Genomic DNA, 21,299 nt, shown 5'->3' with positions numbered 1-21,299 from the left:
ATCAAGTTGGGCCATTTCCAGCACAAATCCAGGTTTTCTCACACACCCGCCCGCCCCCCCCCCCCCCCCACCACCACAAAAACCCACTCTCCTGCTGGTAATAGCTTATCTAAAGTGACCACTCTCCTTACAATGTGTATGATAATCAAGGACCTATGAAGTAGGTGAGTAAAGGGGATTAATTGTCAAGTGCTTAGATCTTTAACTCAAAGGCACTGTAGAAACATTATAGCAGATAGGATTATATATAAACAGCAAAAGGATGAAAAAGGCTATTAGCAAAGGAATGCAGTGAATTAACTGGCAGAATATAAATGATTGATGTATAAAATATAGGCTGGTTTAGACATGAGAAGATGTGGAAATCCTTTCCTTGATTTTATTTTAGATAGAAGTAGAGTTCAGAATATGGTTGGCCAAATAGTCTGAAATAGAGTAGATAATACAAATGAGGATTTGAGGAAATTAACATTTATTTCATATTATTATTAATAATTATTTATTAATTTGTATTGCCATAGTACCTAGTCACGGACCAGGACCCCATTGGTCACTATATGAACACAACAAAAAGTCCCTACCTCAAGCAGGGTACAATTGAAGTATAAGATGAGACAACAAATAGATACAGATAGATAGGGGTGCATAAGTGAACAATGAGATCAGTATTCATCATCATGATAGGCAATAGTCTCTGCACACCAACAGTCAGTGTCGCTGTTGTCAATTTTTTTCTGTAGGTATCATGGCAAAGGAGAGGGTTAAGGAGGGATTTGAAGGTGGATAATTAGGTAGCGTTGCAGATCTGTGCTGAGAGCACCTCCCAAGCATATGGGGCAACAGAGGGGAAAGCACAAAGGTGCTTGTTTGAAAATGTAACAAGTGGGCAGTGGCAGCTGGCATTGTGGGCGGATTGGAGGGGAGCATCGACAGCTTGATAGCAAACGAGAGATGTTATGTAGGGTGGGGATTGACTGTGAAGGACCTTAAAAGGGAAGACAAGCAGCTTGTATTTGGTGCAATGGAGGAGGGGGAGCTGGTGGTGGGATTCAAAGAGAGTGATATGGTCCAAGTGATGGCCTAGGAAAAAGATCTTTGTGGCAGCATTCTGAATGGATATGAGCAGGGCAAGATGGCATTTGTTAGGGCCAGAGAGAAGTTGCAGTAATAAAAACATTAGATGATGAGAGTTTTACCTGTGTGGATAAGAAACTAACTTTGGTTAGGTAACCTTGTGTGTTTGTTTATAGGCCAGATCTGGCCGCACCATACTGGAGAGGGAACCAAAGACCTTAAGAGGGAGTAAAATAGGATGGATGGTAACAGAAGTTAGAGCAGCCCTGTGGCAGCTCTTATTTATGTGGAGGGTCAAACAAGCTACTGGTTGTCCCAGGAATTGGGGGCGCACAAACATGTCTTTAGGCACAGCTGAGCTGGACCGTAGGGTCTGGGCCTTTCATAAATAACTTAATAGGAATTGTAAAGTATAAGCAAAACTTGATGAGCATAAATGTTCTTACTGTTCCCCAAAGAGAATGCCCTTGGTAGCCCAGGAGCAAGGCTTTGGTGACTCCCACAATGATGTGGGCTGGGTTCCTCAGGGGCTTCATAAGGGGGAAGTGAAGCAGCAACTTCTACAGTAAGCTACTGGCTTATATCTGCCCAAGGCTGACAGCAACCAGTAAGTCACCATCTGATGGCTGTTCAGTAGTGGCCTATGTGAAATGAGTTGGTGGTGTCAGTACTCTTGGTAGCGGAACAGAGAGTCCTTCCTGTCTTGCTGGCACAATTCAATAAAGAGGCCTAGAATTGAAGGGTTTATTGTGCCGAGATGGAGCCCTGTAGGTATGGGTAGATGCATTTGCTGGGATGACGCAGGGGAAGCTTGCATTGCCACAGAGAGATGAATTCAGTCCCCAGGGAAGCTGTTCTGGCACCTTTCACCAGCGTGAAATTCACTTTTTAAATAAATAAATACATTTTCTAGGTTAATTGGTCCTAGATGACTTTAACGGACAAATGTAGCCACAAAGGCTGTGCTCTTGCAGTGAGCTTGTTGTGGGTGAGTCCACCGTGATTTCTGTCTGTGCAGAACTTATTACAAGAATGGAGCCAAAATAGGAACTTTGGTCTATTTTCATCAAAGTTGGGGGGTGGGGGAAGGATGTGTGTGTGTGTGTCTGGGTATAAATTCCCTTGGTCGTCTTCCCCACCCCTGTCACTGCCTAACATGAAAGTCCCTTCTTGCTGTCCCCTACTCTTCATGCATCACCTGTGAGCTCTGCACCAGGCACTTTTTACAAACTGGTAAGGTATTTTTGCAATCGTGGGATTAGCAATGTTGCTGCTGTCAATTTGTAGGCGTCGGAGCATTCGCATCTGCCTGGTGCAGCATGGTGGAGGCTTGTGTAATGCTGTGCCGTTTGTGATCTCTCTTTTTTTTTTTTCCTCTCACCCCCTGAGTGGTTGCATATTGTAAACACGCTGGAGCTGTGGTTGATAAGCTTTGTAGGAGGAGATGGGTTTTTTTGTTTTTCAAGGGGCTGGCTTGCTTAATAGTGACTGGATAACTTTAAGTGTCTCTTTATGTAATGTACTGCATAAAGAAGAGCTTTGTATGTGATGACACCGTCCTCGGGGCATGTTCTGAACTCAGAGTACATGACTGAAGCCCCATACTTATGTCATACCAATGTGTTTAGCATGGCAACAAATAATGTAGTTTTGCAAATGCTACCCCGATATACCAGTTCAGGGACTACCCTGCAGTGCGGGTATTTTCCACATTGTCTCACCAATGTACTTCAACCCTGCCCTGACATGCTCTTGTGGTGCAAATGCACTAAGAAGAAAGGGACGTTCTTATCTCATGGTAACTAACACAAGGTAGAAGCCTAGTGAAGGCAGGGCAGTTTGCAGCTTTCCCGTGGGTTAGCAGGGTGAGATGAAGGCTATGGGGGAGTTTAAGGTTTGACCTCCATTTCCAGCTTGTGTTTTAAACTACGATTGCTGTGTCTTCCCTAGGATTTCATGTCGTGTTAGCTAACTGGAAGTAAGAGCACCCCTAGTGAAGACAAGGCCCCTACGTGTGGAACAGCGGGCCATGAGGCTGCCATAAGGGAGCCAGTTAGTGCCAGTAGTGATAGCTTTGGTGACATGTCCCCGAGGAACTAGGCCGAACCCACACCGCTCATTTTACAAAGGAACTTATGCAACGACCGTTAGTTGTTACCATCTCTTGGTCGCTGCTGGGCTAACTCTAAACCGGCGACGGGGGCCATGGGGAGAGAGCTCAGTATCTCATTACCAGCCCAGTCTCCCACAGTTGGTTTACGTTTCTAAAAAAATTATTCCACAGTGTGGCCGTTCCCATGGTCAGCACACTGTGATGAAACCTCCGGGAGCCGTCAGTGCGCAGAGGCAATGGGCTTTTCTTAATCGCCTCGTAAAATCGGTTGTCTTTCGCAGGCCTGATCTTCTAGGAGAGGTTGGGGAACTGAGGCATCATGCCTCCTCTTCCGTGCCTGCTGGGAGGTCCAAGCTTTGTCATCTCTGTCACATAGGAGCTTGTCTGTCTTAAAGACTGCTAGGGGTGATGGAAGGCTCCGCGCAGAGGATGTGTTCATGGCCCAAACCTTCCTCAGATATGCAGGTCACTTTCAAGAATCCAGCAATGACCTGGTTGTCTCCTGCCCTGCATGGGTTCTCCCACGCATCCTCCTGCTAGCCTCATTGTGGTCCCCATCAGACAGATTTGTTCCTTACAGAAGGGTAAGGGGTAAAGACGGGGCAACTCTGCCCCTCAGTCTGCTGGGGCCCTGCCCATTTCAGGAGGTCAGAGAATACATTCTGAGCAAAATACATTTCCCTTCGTCTTATTGCTATGCACCCAGTCGTGCCTGCAGCGCCCATAAAGGGGGCTGCAGACCGTACACAGCCCCTTCCAAGAAGCAGCTACTGCAGGACTTGAAAAGCCCAGTCAGCCAAAGCAGAGCCCTGGAGTAAGGTGACCATACATCCTGTTTTGGCCAGAACAGTCCCTTTTTAAGCCCTGTCCTGGCTGTCCCGACTTTTTTTTTTTTTTTTTTTTTTTTTTTTTTGGCAGAAGTGGGCATTTGTCCTATTTGCTTTTGCCAACTTGATCAGTTGGCATGAGCAAACAGGACAAATGAAAGTGGGGTACGGAGGAACGTGCATGGGGGCGAGCAGTGATGCTAGCCCTGCGCGGGCGGGAGGCAGGGCTGAAACGAGTAGCGACACCAGCCCCAGCCTTGCAGGGGGGACAGTCCGGACTCCGGTGAGCAGCGACGCCAGCCCTGCATGGGGCTGGGGCGAGTGGGTTGGGTCAGCCTTGCACGGGAGGCAGGGAAGCCTCAGGTGAGCAGCTCGGGCCAGCTCTGTGCAGGGAGGGAGGGCGGGCCAGGGCTAGCCCCACGTGGTGTCCCATTTTCCCTTTGGGAAATATAGTCACCTTACCTCAAAGGACATCTCACTGATGCTCTTATTAGGCAAAGACATGTGGAGCTATGGGGGAGCTAAAATGCTGCCCCCGGGGTAAGAGACTTTTGTGCACAGATGGGCCAGGAAAGAGGTTCTTTCCCAGGGTGAATGAGGAAGCATTGGAGGGTGAGGCCCCTCCTTAGGGCTGTGTTCTAGTGGGAGGTGCTCGTGGTATATTTTTGTTGCTATGCTGTGTGTGTGTGTGGCCTATACACAGACTATTATTTCTGTAAGGTTCTGGGGAGCTCTGTGCTTTTTTTTGTGCCCGTTTCTCTCTTTTGGCTTTTCTATAGCACTCATCCATCACAGCAGCTCTTTCTGCCACTTGAGCAAATGGGTGTGGTGACAAAACTGTGTATATCCCAGCAGAGGGCTATGGTCAGGGCCCTACATAACAAAGAATTAAAATACACACCCAGGGAGGAAAGGTGTTTAAGTCGTTAGGGTGTGAGCCTGGGGCCTGAGACATGAGTTCAATTCCCTCCTCTGCCACTGACTTTCTGTCTGACCTTGAGGGAGTTATTTAGTCTCTTTTATATGGCTCTACTCCTTCTTTGTGACATGGGGATAATAGAACAGTCCACCCTTGCCGGCTGCTGTGAGGATAAATGCGTTAATGACTGTGAGGTCCAAAGATGAAATTATAGGAGCCAAGTAAATGCCATAGATAGCCTCATCCTGTAGCCCTTATCACATGTGCGGCAGGTTTGGCTCTCAGGTGTTGTTCAGCGGGTGACACTGATGACATAGGGCTGGGCGTAGGAGATGAGGAAAGTGAAAGAAGGTTTTCTGGTGGGCTGGTCTTGCTAATATTTTTACATGTACCTCCAGTGCATGGTCCCTGGAGTGCCCTGGGATCCCCCAGGATGAAAGATCAGACTCTGCGACAGTCGTGTAGCCCCTCCTGGAGTGGGGAGAAGTGACAAGCTGGCAGGGAGGACACTACACAAGGGGGTGGAGCGGTGGATTCTGGCCCAAGGGCACCCGTCCCAACTCCTGGCTTTTACCAAAATGTCATGGTCAGTGTGTTCAGGGTGCTGGGGGGCGGTGTTCAGAACCTGGCCAAATGTCATCCAACAATAATAAATGAACCCTGTAACATTGTAAATGAATACAGGTTGAGGGAGCGAGTGGCTACAGGGTTGGGAGGAAGAATGACTAAGGCAGGGACATTGGTCATGTTTAAAACATCACCTGGGAGTGGGCTTTTATTTAAAAGTTTGGGGAAGAGAGAGACCAGAACCTCAAGGGTGAGCGATCTGTGAACACCACAGCTAAAGCCTGGGTCCCTTCTGGCATAATTCTGGTTCTTGTATCACTGTAGTACCTGAGCACCTGCCAAGAAGCTAACACCTGTCCCTAGTGGTTTGCAAAGATTTGCAGGCCTTGAAGCCTGGACCTTCATCTCAGAGCCCTATCACTTGTGCCACAGGAGGAGCATAAGATGGGATCTCTGGTGGCAGGGTGCTGGGCGAGCCCACATACCCACCAGGTAATGTCTGGAACAGAGCCAGGGCCTACCAGAGCTTTGAAAGCCAAAATCAGCATCTTCAATTCTCTACCGCGCCGTTTATAGGCAGCCTGGGTAAAGAGTCATATACTATGGCTATCTCAAAGCGGTGACCCAAGTGTTGCTGCTACGCTCTGAGTAAGCTGCATGCCACAGCGCGGCTCCATGGAGAGGGAAATGCTGCCGCTGTTGTCCTTCGTGTCCACAGGTGAGCATGGCACAAGTCAGGGCCTAGCCTGAGGATCACCCTTCTGTGGCATGCTGGGGGGACGGGACGGGATGCGAGTGATGCATGAATTTTCTCCTAACACACCGTCTCCGGATGCTATGGTGGTGTTACAGTCCAGGCAGAGTTACTCGAGGCCTGGACTGAGGAATCCCTGCAGGGCTCATTGCATGGTCTTCAATTTATCTTCCTCCCGAGGAAAGGACTGAGTTAGCCCTGCTGTGCTGCTAGGGAGTCTGGGTACAGTATTTCACACCTGCTGTCTGGATCACTGAGCCACACCTCCAGGATGCCGCATGGGATGTAAAATCCAGTTTAGCTGTGCTGGAGAGTCAACCCCCCGCCGCCCTCCTGGAGAGTACTGGAACCGTGTTGGTTTAGTGGGGAAGTGGAGGTTGTGGGTGGGAGTCCTGGAAATTTGCTACTCTCACTGGTAGTGAGTAGACAAGAGAGCAGGATCATTTCTGTTGCTGTGCCTGACTTGAACTCACAAACCCTGCTCCTTCCCTCCCTCTCTAAGACACATGGGTGGCTTGTGGTCTCTGCATCCGGTCCCAGTGTGATACAACATGCTTTAAGGAAGCGGGACAGATAAAACATGGCTCGTGTTTCTGGGAATCCTTACCTCACTGCTGATGGGGAAGTGTTGTGCTCCCAGGCACTGGCAGATAAGATTCTGGGCTTCTCTTGTCATGCTTATGCATAAGACTGGCTTACAAGCAGCTCCCGAGGTACTTTGGGGATCCTGCCTGGCCTCAGCAGCCTGCAGCTCAGGTTTCCCCCTCAGATTAAAGGGGGAGAGAACTCGCTGCCCCAAACGCGACCCCTTTCTGGAAGCTGCAGAGCCTGGGTTTTAAGTTGTAAACAGCAAATTCAACACAAGTTTCATGGAGGGAGAATAAATGAAACCCCATAGTGTTGCTCCTAGTGTGGGCAAGACTGGGTTTAGGTGCTAGGGAAAGGGGTCAGATTGATAGAAGCCAAAGCCTTGATTATCCACAGCGTGAGAAGCAATAGGGTGAGCTTTCCTCACGCTGCACAGTCTTCGTGCCTCACCCCGATGCGAAGGGGGTCCCCTCTGCAAGCAAGAAGGGACTTCAGCCCTGTGGCTTATTCAGGCCTTGGTTTCTCTGCTGAGACGGCCAGTACGAGCCTGTCTGACCCTCTGGGTAGGTACTCGGGTAGCTAGCCTGAGTCATTGCCCGTGCTGTTGCGGCCACACTGTTTTAGCATGTTAGCTTGAACAGTGCTGGGAAGTATGCTGCCAGCTGGTGTGTAGACGTATCCTAAAGGGCTAACTGGAACCACCCCGATGTGATGTGGGCACCTGCCCATCAGGAACTATACCCAACACCTCCAAACTCACTCTGCACAGATCAACAGATGGGAACAACGCTTTTCTGACCATAATCAACAGAGTAAATTAATCCAAGCTACGTTCTCTTGTGGATGTTTCCTGCTGGATATATGGGTGGAAACTGATGAATTCTCCTGATCAGCATTACATATCCCCAAAGAAGAAACCAAGTGCGGTAGGGTTGCCAGTTTTGGTTGGATGTATTCCTGGAGGTTTCATCCCATAACATAATCTTTAATTAAAGATTAATTTTTAATTCTGGGAGACTCCAGGACAATCGTGGAGGGTTGGCAACCCTAAAGTGAGGGGATTGGGATAGTCTGTGGCTTCTGCGTAATGACTAATGCCCTCTGCTGTCCTTGGAGTGTTTGCCATCTGAAGTTTGAAAACAACTCTTTGGGTTTGGGGACAGACTCTCCTGCTATTCATAGTGTGGGGAGCAAAATACACATTCCCGCAAGGAAGAAGGGATAAAGCCAGAATCAGCCCCCATCCTGTGCCACCCCCCCCCACTCCTGGCCATCCCACTCTGTGCATTTATTCCCCCTATTCTTTTAAAAACAAAATAATAATTTTTAATCTTAAAAAATTATAATCTGGACCCGCACCAGCTCTTCCTACTACACCTGGAACTCGGCTCTGGAAGATAGAAATGGGGTTGAGACAATGAGGTCCAGGGAGTAGGATGTCAGGCTGGGAGTTGGGACTCCTGGGGTCTGTTCACTGTTCTGTCATGGACTGAGTGTGTGGGGAAGTCCCTTCACTTCTTGGTGCCTCAGTCTCCCCACCTGTACTGTGGGGAAGAGAATTCTGGAATCTCCTTTGTGAAGCGTGGGTGGGGGTGGGGGGTGGATGGGAAGGCTAATACGAATGCTAGAGCTGATCAAATCATTGGGCTTGGGAGTGTGCGTGGGGGGCGGGGGGTCAGTTCAGGGCCAAGCCAAAAAATAAAATGTAAAAAACAAAAAATTCCATTTCAGTTCAAAATAAACCTTTTCTCCCCTCACCGAAACACACACAGTTTGACTAACAAAAGAGAATGTCCACTAGAAGAAATGACATTTCTGGGGGAAAAAAAAATATCAGGTGGTGGTGGGTTGTTTTTTGTTTTGTGTGTTGTTTTTTTTTGACCAAAACTATTCACAGTATGTGACCCCAAATTGCAAACCGTTTCGGTGCCCAATTTCATTTTTTGGAGCATTTACCATTCGCTAAAAAAAAATTCGCCCAGCTGTAACACTAAGTATTTCATATTCTCCAGTGACTACGTAGAAACTGCTTTGAAGTGTACGCATGGCAGCGTCTGGGTGGATCCGAACAAGGGTGTCCTTGATTTAAGGCACAGGATTTGGACTCTGGAGATCGGATTGAATTCAGTTTCCCCATCCACGAAATGGGGATGATAATCTGGTCTTGTCAGAGCAGGGACCGTGTCCCAGTGTGTCTGTGCAGTGCTTAGCCCTGGTCTTGTTGGGGCCTCTAGGAATTACTGCAATACAAATAATTGTCCTTTCTCTCCCTTTGTTGCAGATTGTAGCTAAGAAGTGAGCAGGATGCCCCCGGGCATCTATTGCCCTGTGGAATTTTGGTCCAAGGAGGAAAACCAAACTATCCAGGTGGACTTCCTGCTGCCTACAGGCATATACCTGAACCTCTCTGTATCCTGCAATGCCAGCTTGGGCACCATCAAACAGGTACCAGCCTTTACCACAAGCCTCACCCCTGTGGCTAAAGAGTCACCTTTGGGATCGATTTTACAAGCGTGCAGGGCATTTTTCTTAAGTGAGCTCAGTGCGTGGGAAAGGTGTTGGATTCACAGCCCCATTTAGCCACACACTGGCAGCAATGCAGGCTTCTCCCACGCTGTGCTAATAGAATGCCTTATTCCTGACCCGGAGGGACCCTCCTCTGGGACGCTCTCTCCACAGTCCTTGTCAATCCTTGGTGTTGCTGCTGAGGCTTCCAACATATGGGGCAGTTACAGGGCCAGCTGTGATGGGCATCAGTCCACTGGGAACTTGACTCAGTTCACATCAGCCCTCAGATGATAACAGGTTTTTGAGTAACTACTGATGGGCCAGATTTGAATCAGCAACTGAGGGGTGAAAGATTCCCATATTCCGTTGCCACTCACGCGCTCACCGGAGCACTCGCTCCTCACCCTGAGCCTTTCAGTCTCAATGGTCTTCTGTGGGCCACGAGAGAAATCCTCCCTGGCAAGCCGAATACAAATTCTGGATTAAGTCACATGTTCTGCAGTTGTTCTCTGCTGTGACTGCCCTTTTAGGGTATGTGTCCACAGCAATAAAAAATCCATGGCACCCAGTCTCAGATCCCAGGTCAATTGACTTGGGCCTCATGCGGCTTGGCGTGCAGGGCTAAAACTAGCAGTGTTAGACGTTCTGATTCCAGCAGGAGCCTGGGCTCTGAGGCTCACCCCTCTTGCAAGGTTACAGGGTCCAGCCCTAGCCCAAACGTCTACACTGCCATTTTTAGCCCTGCAAGCCCACGGCAGCTGATTCAGGCCGGCTGCGGCCGTGCCATGGGTCTTTTATTGCAGTGTAGACGTAGCCTAATTTTTTTGCACAGCAGAAGCTGTGTCATGGTGATTGGGAACTTTGGTTAAAAAGAAAAGTTTTCGGTGTTTCCTTTGAGGCATAAAATGCTGAACAGAATAGTAGAGGAAATGAAATTACCTTTTCAATTCACTAGGCAAAAATCAGTGTGGAAAAGGTTCTCGTTGCAATAGCAGCCTGGCTTAGATGACTCACACAGCACAAGAGACAGACAGTCAGTGCCAGATCATTAGAAGTTCTTTCTGTGCTGGCAGTTTTCAGGCCAGAAAACTGTGGGCACAATAGATGTGCTTTAGTTGTTAAGTCACCAGCTATGTGGTCACAATCAGGTAATTAGTTAACTGTCTAAATGGCATCCACTGGGGTGGAAGGATGGTCTAGTGGGGAAGGCACTGGACTGGATTGGGGTACAGGAGACCTGGCTTCAATTCCTGGGTCTGTCATAGATGTGTGACTTGTGCCTCAGCTCCCCATCTGTATAATGGGGGTAATGCCTCCCTACCAGACAGGGGTGTTGCAAGGCTAAAAACCCAAGAATAAGCATTGTGAGGTGCTCAGATACTGTAGATACCTAGAGAGATTTATTGCAGCTCATTGCAAGCACAAAAAGGGAAGCCAGGTTAAAGTCTGGCTGAAAATTGGGTCCTCACAGTTGATTCTGTGAGATCAGTCATTGAGAAATAATCAGGTCAGTAATAGTTACAGCTACTCATGTGGTCTATGCGTAGAGACCAGGGGATGTAGTGAAAAGGGTTAGCACTGCCTCCCATTGTAGTGCATTGCACCTCTCCCCATGGGTGCAAGCGGGCGTGTGCAGTTGTGAATTTCCAAGGGATGGCATTTCTCAGGTGTCATACAAATGACTATTACTCTTCTCCAGGGGCTTTCATTAAGGCCCTGCAAGATCCCAGTCAATAGCTGCCCTGCTGTTGTTTGTGACTGTGTGTAATGGCCTTGGGGGATTAGAGCTGCTCTGAAAGGAGATGAGATTCTTTGGAGGGAGAACTTTTCCCATCTGCACTCATACTTGAGTCCTAAATGATAACTGTGTCCCCATAGGCCTGTGCTGCTGAGTGGGGATAGAGAGTGGGGCAGTAGGGAGGGGATGTGATGGGTCAGCCGGCACATCGGTGGTTACATCCTGCTGTCGGTTTGTCCCAGGTGGTCTGGCGTCACGCACAGTATGAGCCGTTGTATCACATGCTCAATGACCCCGATGCGTACGTCTTCACGTGTATCAACCAGACGGCCGAGCAGCAGGAGCTGGAGGATGAGCAGCGGCGCCTCTGCGACATCCAGCCCTTCCTGCCTGTCCTTCGGCTGGTGGCTCGTGAAGGTGACCGTGTCAAGAAGCTGATTAACTCCCAGATCAGCCTGCTCATTGGGAAAGGTGAGTCCCCATCTTAGTGCCAGCAGGAGCTGCTTTAATCAGGGTAGAGCACGAGTGCTGGCTGCAGGGGGAGCTCAATTACTTCAGGCTCAACCTCTCTCAGCCAGGGTTGCTGTGTAGGAAGTAGCACAGATGCACTGACTGAGTTAGGCATCGGGGGTAGCCGTGTTCGTGTTGTTTTTGTGGATACAGACTGAGTCCGGTGGCACCTTAAAGACTAGCAGATTTATTTGGGCATAAGGTTTTGTGGGTAAAAAACCCCATTCTTCAGATGCATGCTGACTTTGGGGAGCTCTCGGCTATGCCAGTCCTAGCAGGAGTCCCTGTGGACTGACTGAGGAAAAGGGGTGATCTCTCCTCTGGTCTAGTCCCAGCCTGTCCCAGCAAGAGTCCCTAGAAGGGACTGATGTAATTGTGTAGCCATCATAGTCTAATGCTGTAGACTTGGCTTTTTCTACCATATGTTATGGGATGCTGCGATCTCCCCGCCCAGCAGAGGCAGCTGATTATCAAGGACCAGTGACCCTACTGCTATGTGGATCTTCTCCTTTTATTTATTTATCTATCTATCTATCTACTGATTTTAACACCCTGCTCAGGTTTGCATGAGTTTGACTCGGTGCGCGACCCGGAGGTGAACGACTTCCGTGCAAAAATGCGACAGTTGTGTGAGGAGAAGGCGGCGAAGCGGCAGCAGCTGACCTGGATGGCCTGGATGGAGTACAACTTTCCCTTGCAACTGGAGCCCTTGGCCAAAGGCCCCAGGACTGGTGCCCTTCGCGTCCCCAACAAGAACATCTTTGTCAACGTCAAGTTTGAGTCTGGCGGGGTAAAACCTGAGCTTCCTGTTATGTGTAAAGGGTTTGCGCGCTCAGTTCTGCATCCAGCTGTGGGATCAACCACCCATGGTTCCATCTCTTTGGGAGTTATCTTGACTCCTTGAGATTGAGATGTTTGGAAGGACTGTGTGTAAACCGGCCACCTCCCCACCAAACAACTGATTGATGGAAACGCTCCCCTTCCCAAATGGGCTTTGCCCTCACCCTCTCTCAAAATTCTGCGCTGCTGAAACAAATCCCCTTTTCTTTCTTAATAAAAGAGTCAAGTGGTCTCATGATCCCAGCCTGCTGCTTCCAGGCATTAGGCTGTCTCTGCCACGGAGCACCTGATAACTTCTCATTCCTTCCTGCTGCCCTCTGATAACCCCGGTCCTGGCATATTGGGCCCAGGCATTAAACAAAATTTCTAAGGAGGCACCCGCTCAATCTGAATGGAACCATCCATAAAACATAGCACTTGCCAAGCATTCATCCTGGCAGCCACCCCTGATTAGCAGGTATTGTCCCCCTTTTGTGCAGACTGAGGAAGTGGAGGCAGGAAGTTTTAAATGACGTGCTGAAGGCTGCAGAGGGAATAGACGGCAGAACTTCAAATGGGATTCAGGAAGTTCCTGGCTCCCAGTTCTGTGCTTGCACCACTGGACATGTTCCTCTCCACTCTGACTTCTGTTTGTAATGTGGATAATCGCACTGCCTCTGTAGCCTTCTTTTCATCCCTAGGGGATTTTGGGGAATCTAGCTATCCCCTCTGGCATCCGGGGCTGCGGGACTCTCTCTGCGACTCCCGATGCTAACTTCATCCCCTTCTCAGCTGGTATTTGACTGTACATGCTGTTTTGTTGGGATTGCAGGAGAGCTTCACCTTCCAGATCTCCCCCAAGGAATTCCCTGTCACGTTAACGAGCTATGCCATCAAGAAGCAAGCTACCGTCTTCCGCCACCAGACAGTGGAGAGCCCTGAGGATTATACTCTGCAGGTGAAAGGGAAATGTGAATATCTCTACGGGAACTACCCCCTGTACCAGTTCCAGGTGAGTCTCTTTCCTCCACCTACTGGTGAGCTCTTTCCCAAGCATACAGGCACTTTTTTCTCTCTGGGAGGCAGGAAAAGGTCCATGCTATTGTCGTCCATGTCCCTTATGTCGAGCTGGAAATACACCCTAAAGGGACCCAGTCCATAGTCCGGTTAACAACAGTGACCTGGATGCTGCCCCAATGGATGGCCCTCTGGGGGGAGTCTGTGAGCAGGCACCACGAAGATCATAAGGCTGGGCTCACTCATGGGAGATGGGTGGAGAAAGTGTGACTTGATTGTGAGTCCATTTGGCATTGAGTGCTAATGGGCCAAACCCATCACTGGGTGTGAGCTTGTGTGTGTGTGTGGGGGGGGGGGCAGTTTCTGAGGGGTGACTCCCTCCATCTCCTCTCCCCAGCCAGGGTGTAGCTGCTGAACGTCAGGGTTGAACAGCGCCTCCCACTACTGGGAAGCAACACTGCCCCCCAAACGGCATCCCCCCTCCTGTGCTGTGACAAAAGTGGGCTCTCTGCTGTCCGGAGCAATGAATCCTTCCCGGCATGGTACCATAAAGCCAGGCAGCCCGGTGCCTATATGGGGGGTGGGTTTGGGCACCTGGACCCACTCACTCTTGCAACTGCACTTTAGTCTTCAGGGTTCTTCGTGCCAGAGACGCCTCCTGGGAAAGACGTAGGTTTAGAAAGGAATTGGCAGCAGAACCTAGTTTTGGTGGCTGCTGGGTCACTTCCACATGCTGCCCTCCCTCTCCTCTCTGACCCAGCCCTGGTTCACCCCCGTCGCTGCCCTCTCCACATCCTCGTGGCTTCTAGGCCGTCTGTTCTGCCATGATTACTCTGTTCTCTCTCTGCCCCTCCTCCCACCAGTACATCCGCAGCTGCCTGCACCGTGGCCTGATGCCCCACCTGACGATGGTACACTTCTCTTCCATCATTGCTATGCGAGACGAGCAGACCAACTGCACTGCCCACACCCCGAAGATGGTTGCCAAGCCTCCGCCGCTCCCCAAGAAAAAGGTAACCATGCGAGCGCACTGGACCCCCTTCTCTCCCTGCCCCCACCACTCTGACACACCCATTTGCTCCTTCTCTGTCTTTTCCACAATCAAATTGAGATGCTAGTGCCACCTGGAAGTGACTGCCCAGCAGGCAGAGTGACACCCTGGTTCCTTAATGCAGGGATCATAACAAGGCCAAAAGGGGGTAATTGAGGAGGCCCCTCCCTCAGTTACATAAAGGACCTGCACAGAGACCCTCTGCTTCTTCAAATGATGGTCCCTATATGTCCTCCAAACATGGTTGCGCATGTGCCTGAGTCCAAAAGGTTTTCCTGGCAGTGTCTGTTGACCCACATATGTGTCATGCATCCCCTCATGCTTGCAGCTGAGGGTACAATAGGTCGTGTGGGTCAAAGCCTCTCTAGTTCCCTCTTACGGCCACATGGCCTGCGTCGGCCCTGGTCCTTCGCGCTCTTAGTTTTTGCTAAGAGAGTGATTTCTGTCCGTTTGCCTACAGTTGTGTACAGTAGCTGCAGAGTTAGTAGTGGGTTGGTTAGTGCTAGTCATTCCCGTTTGGGGACTGCCGGCCCCCTCCCCTCGCGTGGGCACCAGGCTCACATTCTGGGGTTTAAAAACTCTCTCTCCTGCCTGCATTCATTCTCTGTGAGCAGCAAGCACCGGAGGGGTCTTTATCAGTGCGGTGAGGCTCAGGTTGCGGCTCCTTGTTCCCTCTGCATGTCCTTCCTGCACTGGACCTGGGAAGCTTGGGAGCTCCGCCTCCGTAAGTTCCTCCATGGAGGAAGCAATGAGGCCACTTGCTCGTTTGGATCCGGGACCATCGGAACCGCTGACACAGCGACCTTCACTGGCGGTGTGCGCCCCTTCCATTATTTCCCATGCCCAGATCCAATACCACCGGGGAAGGGCAGGCCCAGCCATGAGAGCAAGAAGCCCTCTCATGGGCACAAAAGTCGGTCCCCACAGTGGCCTGCTACTAAACGCAGCGTTTTTTCCCTGAGCCGCGCCTGGTTGGATGAGACGTTATGCGTGGAGACGACCACACCGACGCCCAGCCTTCCCCAGGGGCAGGGAAAAGCTCAGCGCAAACGGGGTCTGGCAGTACAGATGGCCACCCTAGTGCCCGCCCGTGCAGAGTGCTCACCAGCTCCTGAACCACCTGTCCCACCGCCACCTCTGTGGCACTTGGACAAGCCGGAGACGCTACCTGGCCCCTCGAGCATTTCCACGGGCACTTGTAGGACTCCCAGCTGCTCGGAGCCCCTCCTCTCCACCATGGAATTGGTGCTATCCTCCCCTCCCTCTTCGATCCTCTCCAGCCCCCCCTCGCCTCGGGGGGGTCCCTGCTCCACTGGACAAACCACTCCTGCTGCTCCTGGAATGACCCCCCAGTGGTGCCACACTGCAGCCCACCTGTTTCGCTGGTCCCCCCGCTGCTGGAACCATCCTCGGAGTCAGAGGAATTTTTGGTGTCGGAGCCTTCGTTCTCCCCCATGTCACACCACAGCTTGGATTCGCGTCCCCGACTGCCTTATCCACCAGTGTATGATCCAGCAGCGAGAGTCTGGTACTGGTACCTGTGGGGCACACCACACCCCACAGCGCCCTTTGCCTTGGCTGCACTGGGCACCCTGGAACACCTACTACTAGGTCTATCCGCCTTTCCAAACCTCCTACCACTCCACCCAGGCTCCTCCATCAGCACCATTGAACACAGAGGAAGAGGTGGATGTTGAGCTAGTACTGCCAGCTCCTCCGGTCCCCATGGCCCCTTCCTCCTTGCTCATTCCTCCTTCCCTGTCTCCGCCAGATGATCACCGGCAGTATCAGGACCTGCTCCAGTTGGTGGAAGAGGACCTGGGAATACTGCTGGAAGAGATTCAGGATCAGCAGCACCAGCTCCTGGACATTCTCCAACCTCAGAAACCATCTATTAATGAGGCCTTCCTCCCGCAGCACCAACAGAAATCAACCCCTCCAGATCGGGCGGCAAAATGCATGGACCTCTTGGGGAGGAAAATGTATTCCCTGGGGATGCTGCAGTTCTGAAGAGTAAACTATCAGACTCTGCTAGCCAAATTTGATTTTAATAATTATACGGGGCTAGCAGAGTTCTAGGACAAACTGCCATCAGACCAGGGGTTCTCAAGCGGGGTCATGACCCCTCAAGGGGTCACAAGGTGTTTCGATGGGGGTCGTAAGCTGTCTTCGCCGTCATAACAGCACAAATATGCTGCTACTTGGTGTCCCCCTACCTGGACGACTGGCTCCTTGTTGTGCTATCCTGACAAGAACTCACCTCTGCCATCCTTGCCCTTTGCACTCTCCTAATGTCTCTAGGTATTTGCATCACCGAGGAGAAGTCAGTGCTCGTACCTACACAGATGATTCACTTTACTGGGGCACGGTTCTACTCCATCGTGGCATGAAGCTTCCTTCCAGTGGACCACTTCACAATGCTGATGACTATAATTGCAGCCCTGCATCACAAGCGCATCTGCTGTTGTCTGTCTCTCCTTGGACATATGGCAGCTTGTACCGCCATCACGCTACACTCACAACTGCACGTGCGTTGCCTCCAGCTATGGCGCTTCTCTATCTACAGACCCAACCAGGACCATTTGGACACCAGAGTCATTGTCCCCAAGACGATTGTGGCCTCCCTCACGTGGTGGACCAGCCCTTCCAAGGTCATGACTGGGACCCCCTTCATCCTTCCCACCCTGCAGGCAACCATCCCTTGCAGGTTGGGGAGCCCATCTGGACCATCACACAGCACAGGGAATCTGGATGCCACGAGAGGCCAGGATTCGTACAAACGTGCTGGAACTGAGGGCAGTCCATTTTGCATGCCAGGCATTTCTTCCCATCATCGGGTCCTGCTCTCCAGTAACATCGCCTCAGTCTTGTACATCAACCAGCAGGATGGCGCCCGGTCTCTCACCCACTTCTCCAAGTCCATCCACCTTCAGAACTGGTGTATCAAACACCACATGATGCTCTAAGCCACGTACCTCCCAGGCACCCAAAATGCCCTAGCAGATGCGCTCAGCAGGACTCTCTGCCTCTCCCATGAGTGGGAGTTACACAACGTCACACTCCGATACCTCTTCCACCAATGGGGCACCCCAAGGCGGGACCTCTTTGCCACTCATGAAACCCAAAAGCTGCCCCTTTATTGTTCCAGGGGAGGCATAGGGGAGGATTTGCAGGGCCACGTTCTTCTCCTCCCATGGATAGGTGACCTCTGCTACACCTTTCCCCTCATTCTTCCTCCCACAAGATCCGACAGGACCGAGCTACTGTAATATGCGTAGCCCTGCTCTGGCCACACCGGTTCTGATTCACAGACCACCTCAGACTCTCCACCCGCACACCACTCCGCCTCCGAACACTCCCGGATCTCCTCACACAGGATGGGGCCGGGTTCAGCACCCAAGCCCGCTTCACCTCATGGCCTGGTATTAGGAACTCGAGGGTGGTTAGGGCTTGCTCCACTCTGGTGCGACACATCCTTAACCAAAGCAGGAGGGCGTCCACCAGGGCCTGCTACTAAGTTAAGTGGCAACGATTCACCTCGTGGGCTCACTGCCATCACCACCCAGTGAATGCGATATCTATACCTATCCTCCTCGACTGCCTTCTTGATCTCAAAATGTCAGGCCTCTCCCTCAGTTCTATACAAGTCCACTTGACAGTGCTCAGTGCCTCCCCTTTCTTCCCCACCTCCCCGTAGACAGCGGCTCCGTGTTTATACACCTTATCGCTGTCCATTTCATGAAGGGTTTACTCACTGCCTTCCTGCCAGTACTCAAGCCTCACCCCTTTGGGATCTTAATCTTGTTCTCTCTGCCCTCATGAACCCACCCTTCAAGCCGCTGGCAACATGCTCCCTCTCCCAGCTCTCCATGAAGGTCATTTTCTTGGTCACCATCACCTCAGCTAGATGGATCAGTGAACAGGCAGCCAGGATGGCAGATTCCCCCTCACACCGTATTCCACACAGATAAAGTTTCCTTATGGCTACACTCTAACTTCCTCCCAAAGGTAGTGTCGGAGTTCCACCTATATCAGAGCATTCACCTCTCTGAGTTCTGCCCCAAACCGCACGTCTCCCACGCGGACAGGGTCCTGCACTCCTTCGACATCCGCCGTGCCTTGGCGTTCTACCTGCACAGGACCAATGCCTCTCACGCATCGCCGAAACGGTTTGTAGCCATTGTCGACCAATCTAAGGGCCAATCCCTCTTCTCCCAACGAATCTCCAAATGGGTCTCCGGGTGCATCCGCGAATGCTACAACGCTACCCAACAGATGGAGTCACAGCGCACTCTACGCGAGCCTGCTTAGCGGATGTCTCCTGGCAAGACATCTGTCATGGAGCAACCTGGCGCTCTGTCCACGTGTTCATGTCCGACTACTCAGTCACCCAAGTGACAGCTGCAGATGCTGCCGTAAGCCGTGTTGTACTGCGGACTGCACTTCCTCTCACGTCCTTGCACCCATCTCCACGATGATCGTTGCTCGCTACTCACCTGTGTTTGGAATCCATATAAGGACCATCACTCGAAGAAGAAGAGGAGGAGGTTACTTACCTGTAAATGGAGGTTCTTTGAGATGTGTGGCTCTTACCTGTATTCCAGTACCCTCCCTCCAGCTGTTGTGATGCAGACTGGACTACCCAGTGGTAAGAGGGATACGAGAGAGGTGTTGACCCACACAACCTATTATACACTCGGCCATGAGCATGAGGGGACGCAGGACAAACGTGTGGGTCAGCGGACAACCTTGCGAACTCAGGCGCATGGCACGCATGTGCGCCCACGTTTGGAATACAAATAGGGCTACCACAGCTCAAAGAACCTCTAGTTACAGGTAAGTAACCTCCTCTTTCCTATCAGAGATCCTGAGGTCAATATGGGAGTGACTCCCTATGCCCGCCCCAGGTCCACCTCTCCATCCCTATTCTCAGGGTTAATAGTTTGAGCACAGGACAGGGAGCCAGGAACTCTATTGTTCTAATTCCAGCTCTCACTCTGTCACTCTGGCTTTGGATTAATTCCATAATTTTTCTGAGCCAGATTCAGCCCTGGCATGAGCAGCGTCCACTGGCTGCTGTCTTGCACAGTGGCTAGAGCACTGGACTGTGGTGCAGGAGAACTGGGTTCTATTCCTGGCTCAGCCTCTAACCAGCCAGGTGAGTCAGTTCACCTTCTTGTGCCCCAGTTCCCAATGGGGAAAATGATACTGAACATCTCCATAAAGACCTTTTCTGAAGAGCGCTGTAGAAGTGCTAGGTATTACTGTTACAGCGGGAGATCCACCCACTTACTCTGGCTGAATTTGGTCCTGAATCAGTTTCCCATCTCTAAGGTGGGTACAGTACATCCCACGGGAGCACAGAGATTAGCTAAGTGGCGATGAGGGGCCCCCCTGCTGGAAGGACACCAGCCTGTCTCCTGGCCACGGAGAATGCAGGTCGGTCTTCATTCTGGTCCATGTGCTGACTTAAGTTCTGTTCTCTCTGCCCTTTCTAGCCAACTCATGAGTCCCTCTGGTCCCTTCATCAGCCTTTTTACATTGAACTGGTGCAAGGCAGTAAGGTGAATGCAGATGAGAGGATGAAGGTAGGTGCGGGCTGGGTGTGGGTTTTTTGGTTTTTTGCATCTGGTTGCTTACCGCTTGTGTGAAAGATAGCAGGGATCAAAGACCTAAGATCACATGACCCCTTGCTGCATCGTCCTTCATTCAGCTTTAGGGCGACCTCTAAAAAGTTTCACAACAGGAAGGAGAAGGGAACTTGTTAGCCAGCAGCTCGCTGAGCGAGTGGCACATTCTTGGAAGCCTCAGCTGCAAGCGTTTCTGAGTACTGAGCCTAGCTACTCATCTGCGGTGATCTCACCTCAACAGAGATGCAGAAGTGCTGGAGACCAGCAAAGGAGGCGGAACTGGGGCTGTGTGAGGCGGGGGAAGGGCAGAGGAACGGGGAGGTGGCCCCAGCATAGGAGAGCAATAGGGGGAATGGAGAGAAAATAGGCCCTAGGAAGCAGAGGACTTGCTAACAGAATGGGGCAGGCAACAAATGGAGTGGGACCCCTGAGATTTGGCAAATGAAGATAAAGGAGGCAGAGAATGGTGCCTGAAGGTGTCAGATGTAGACATTGTGGGCTCATAAGGCTCTTGCCTTGCTGAAAGTGGCTCCCAGTATGTGCAGGGGATCCTGACTGGAGGTGATTTAAAGTACCTGGACAAACGTGCAGCAGGAGGGATGAGGCACAGGCTAGGAAGAAATCTCTTTCCTGTTCTGTGATAGGGTCCAGGCAGGAGAGAGAAGAAGTGAGGGCTGATGCATTTACCCATATGGAGACTTGCAAATGCCAGAAATGCAGCTTCATATGCAGAGGCATTTCAAGGGGGATAACTAACCACCAGCGACGTGCTTTGCAGTTTGTTCTGCATCCACGCCAGTTCTACACATCCTCCCCAGTGCTATTAATTTGCTTCTCCCTTGGCATAAGCTCATGTCCATTTCTTGTTGGTTGCTTTCCCTACGATGCATGGTCCAGTTTCCTCATCTGGGCCTGTCTAGCCTTTAGGCAGTTAAGATTTGTTAAATGTTCCCACCAATTGGTTTTACTGCTGTTGGATTTTAATTTATAGTATTTTTGTATGTTTGGTCTAAGAACAATTCCAGCGTCATTCCCAGCTGGCAGCTATTTAGGGGCTGGTGTGAAATGAGTGACTTCCTCTCAGTTATGTATACGATATAGTTGTAGCCTTGACAGTCCCAGAAGGCCCTGTGTGGCTCAAAAGCTTCTCTCTCTCTCCGACTGAAGTTGGTCCAGTAAGAGAG

General features: G+C 50.9%; 1 protein-coding gene across 4 annotated transcripts in view; it reads left to right on the top strand.

Annotated features, from left to right (window-relative positions):
- The window catches only part of PIK3CD (phosphatidylinositol-4,5-bisphosphate 3-kinase catalytic subunit delta), a 66,224-nt gene that overhangs the window by 21,789 nt on the left and 23,136 nt on the right, over positions 1-21,299 (top strand). For 3 of the 4 annotated variants that reach the window (XM_037881471.2, XM_037881470.2, XM_043531591.1), the window contains exons 2-7: positions 9,124-9,287; positions 11,331-11,559; positions 12,159-12,388; positions 13,250-13,429; positions 14,298-14,447; positions 19,984-20,073. In XM_037881471.2, coding sequence (XP_037737399.1) covers positions 9,147-9,287; positions 11,331-11,559; positions 12,159-12,388; positions 13,250-13,429; positions 14,298-14,447; positions 19,984-20,073 — 1,020 coding nt within the window. In that variant the 5' untranslated portion in view covers positions 9,124-9,146. Of the gene's footprint in view, positions 1-9,123; positions 9,288-11,330; positions 11,560-12,158; positions 12,389-13,249; positions 13,430-14,297; positions 14,448-18,294; positions 19,322-19,983; positions 20,074-21,299 lie in introns of those variants that run through there. The other variant, XM_037881473.2, reaches the window with a different exon arrangement.

The sequence above is a fragment of the Chelonia mydas genome, chromosome 18, assembly GCF_015237465.2.
Source record: "Chelonia mydas isolate rCheMyd1 chromosome 18, rCheMyd1.pri.v2, whole genome shotgun sequence".
Classification (NCBI taxonomy): domain Eukaryota; kingdom Metazoa; phylum Chordata; order Testudines; family Cheloniidae; genus Chelonia; species Chelonia mydas.
The sequence above is the reverse complement of the archived record's forward strand: the minus strand, read 5'-3'. Positions and strand labels throughout refer to the sequence as shown.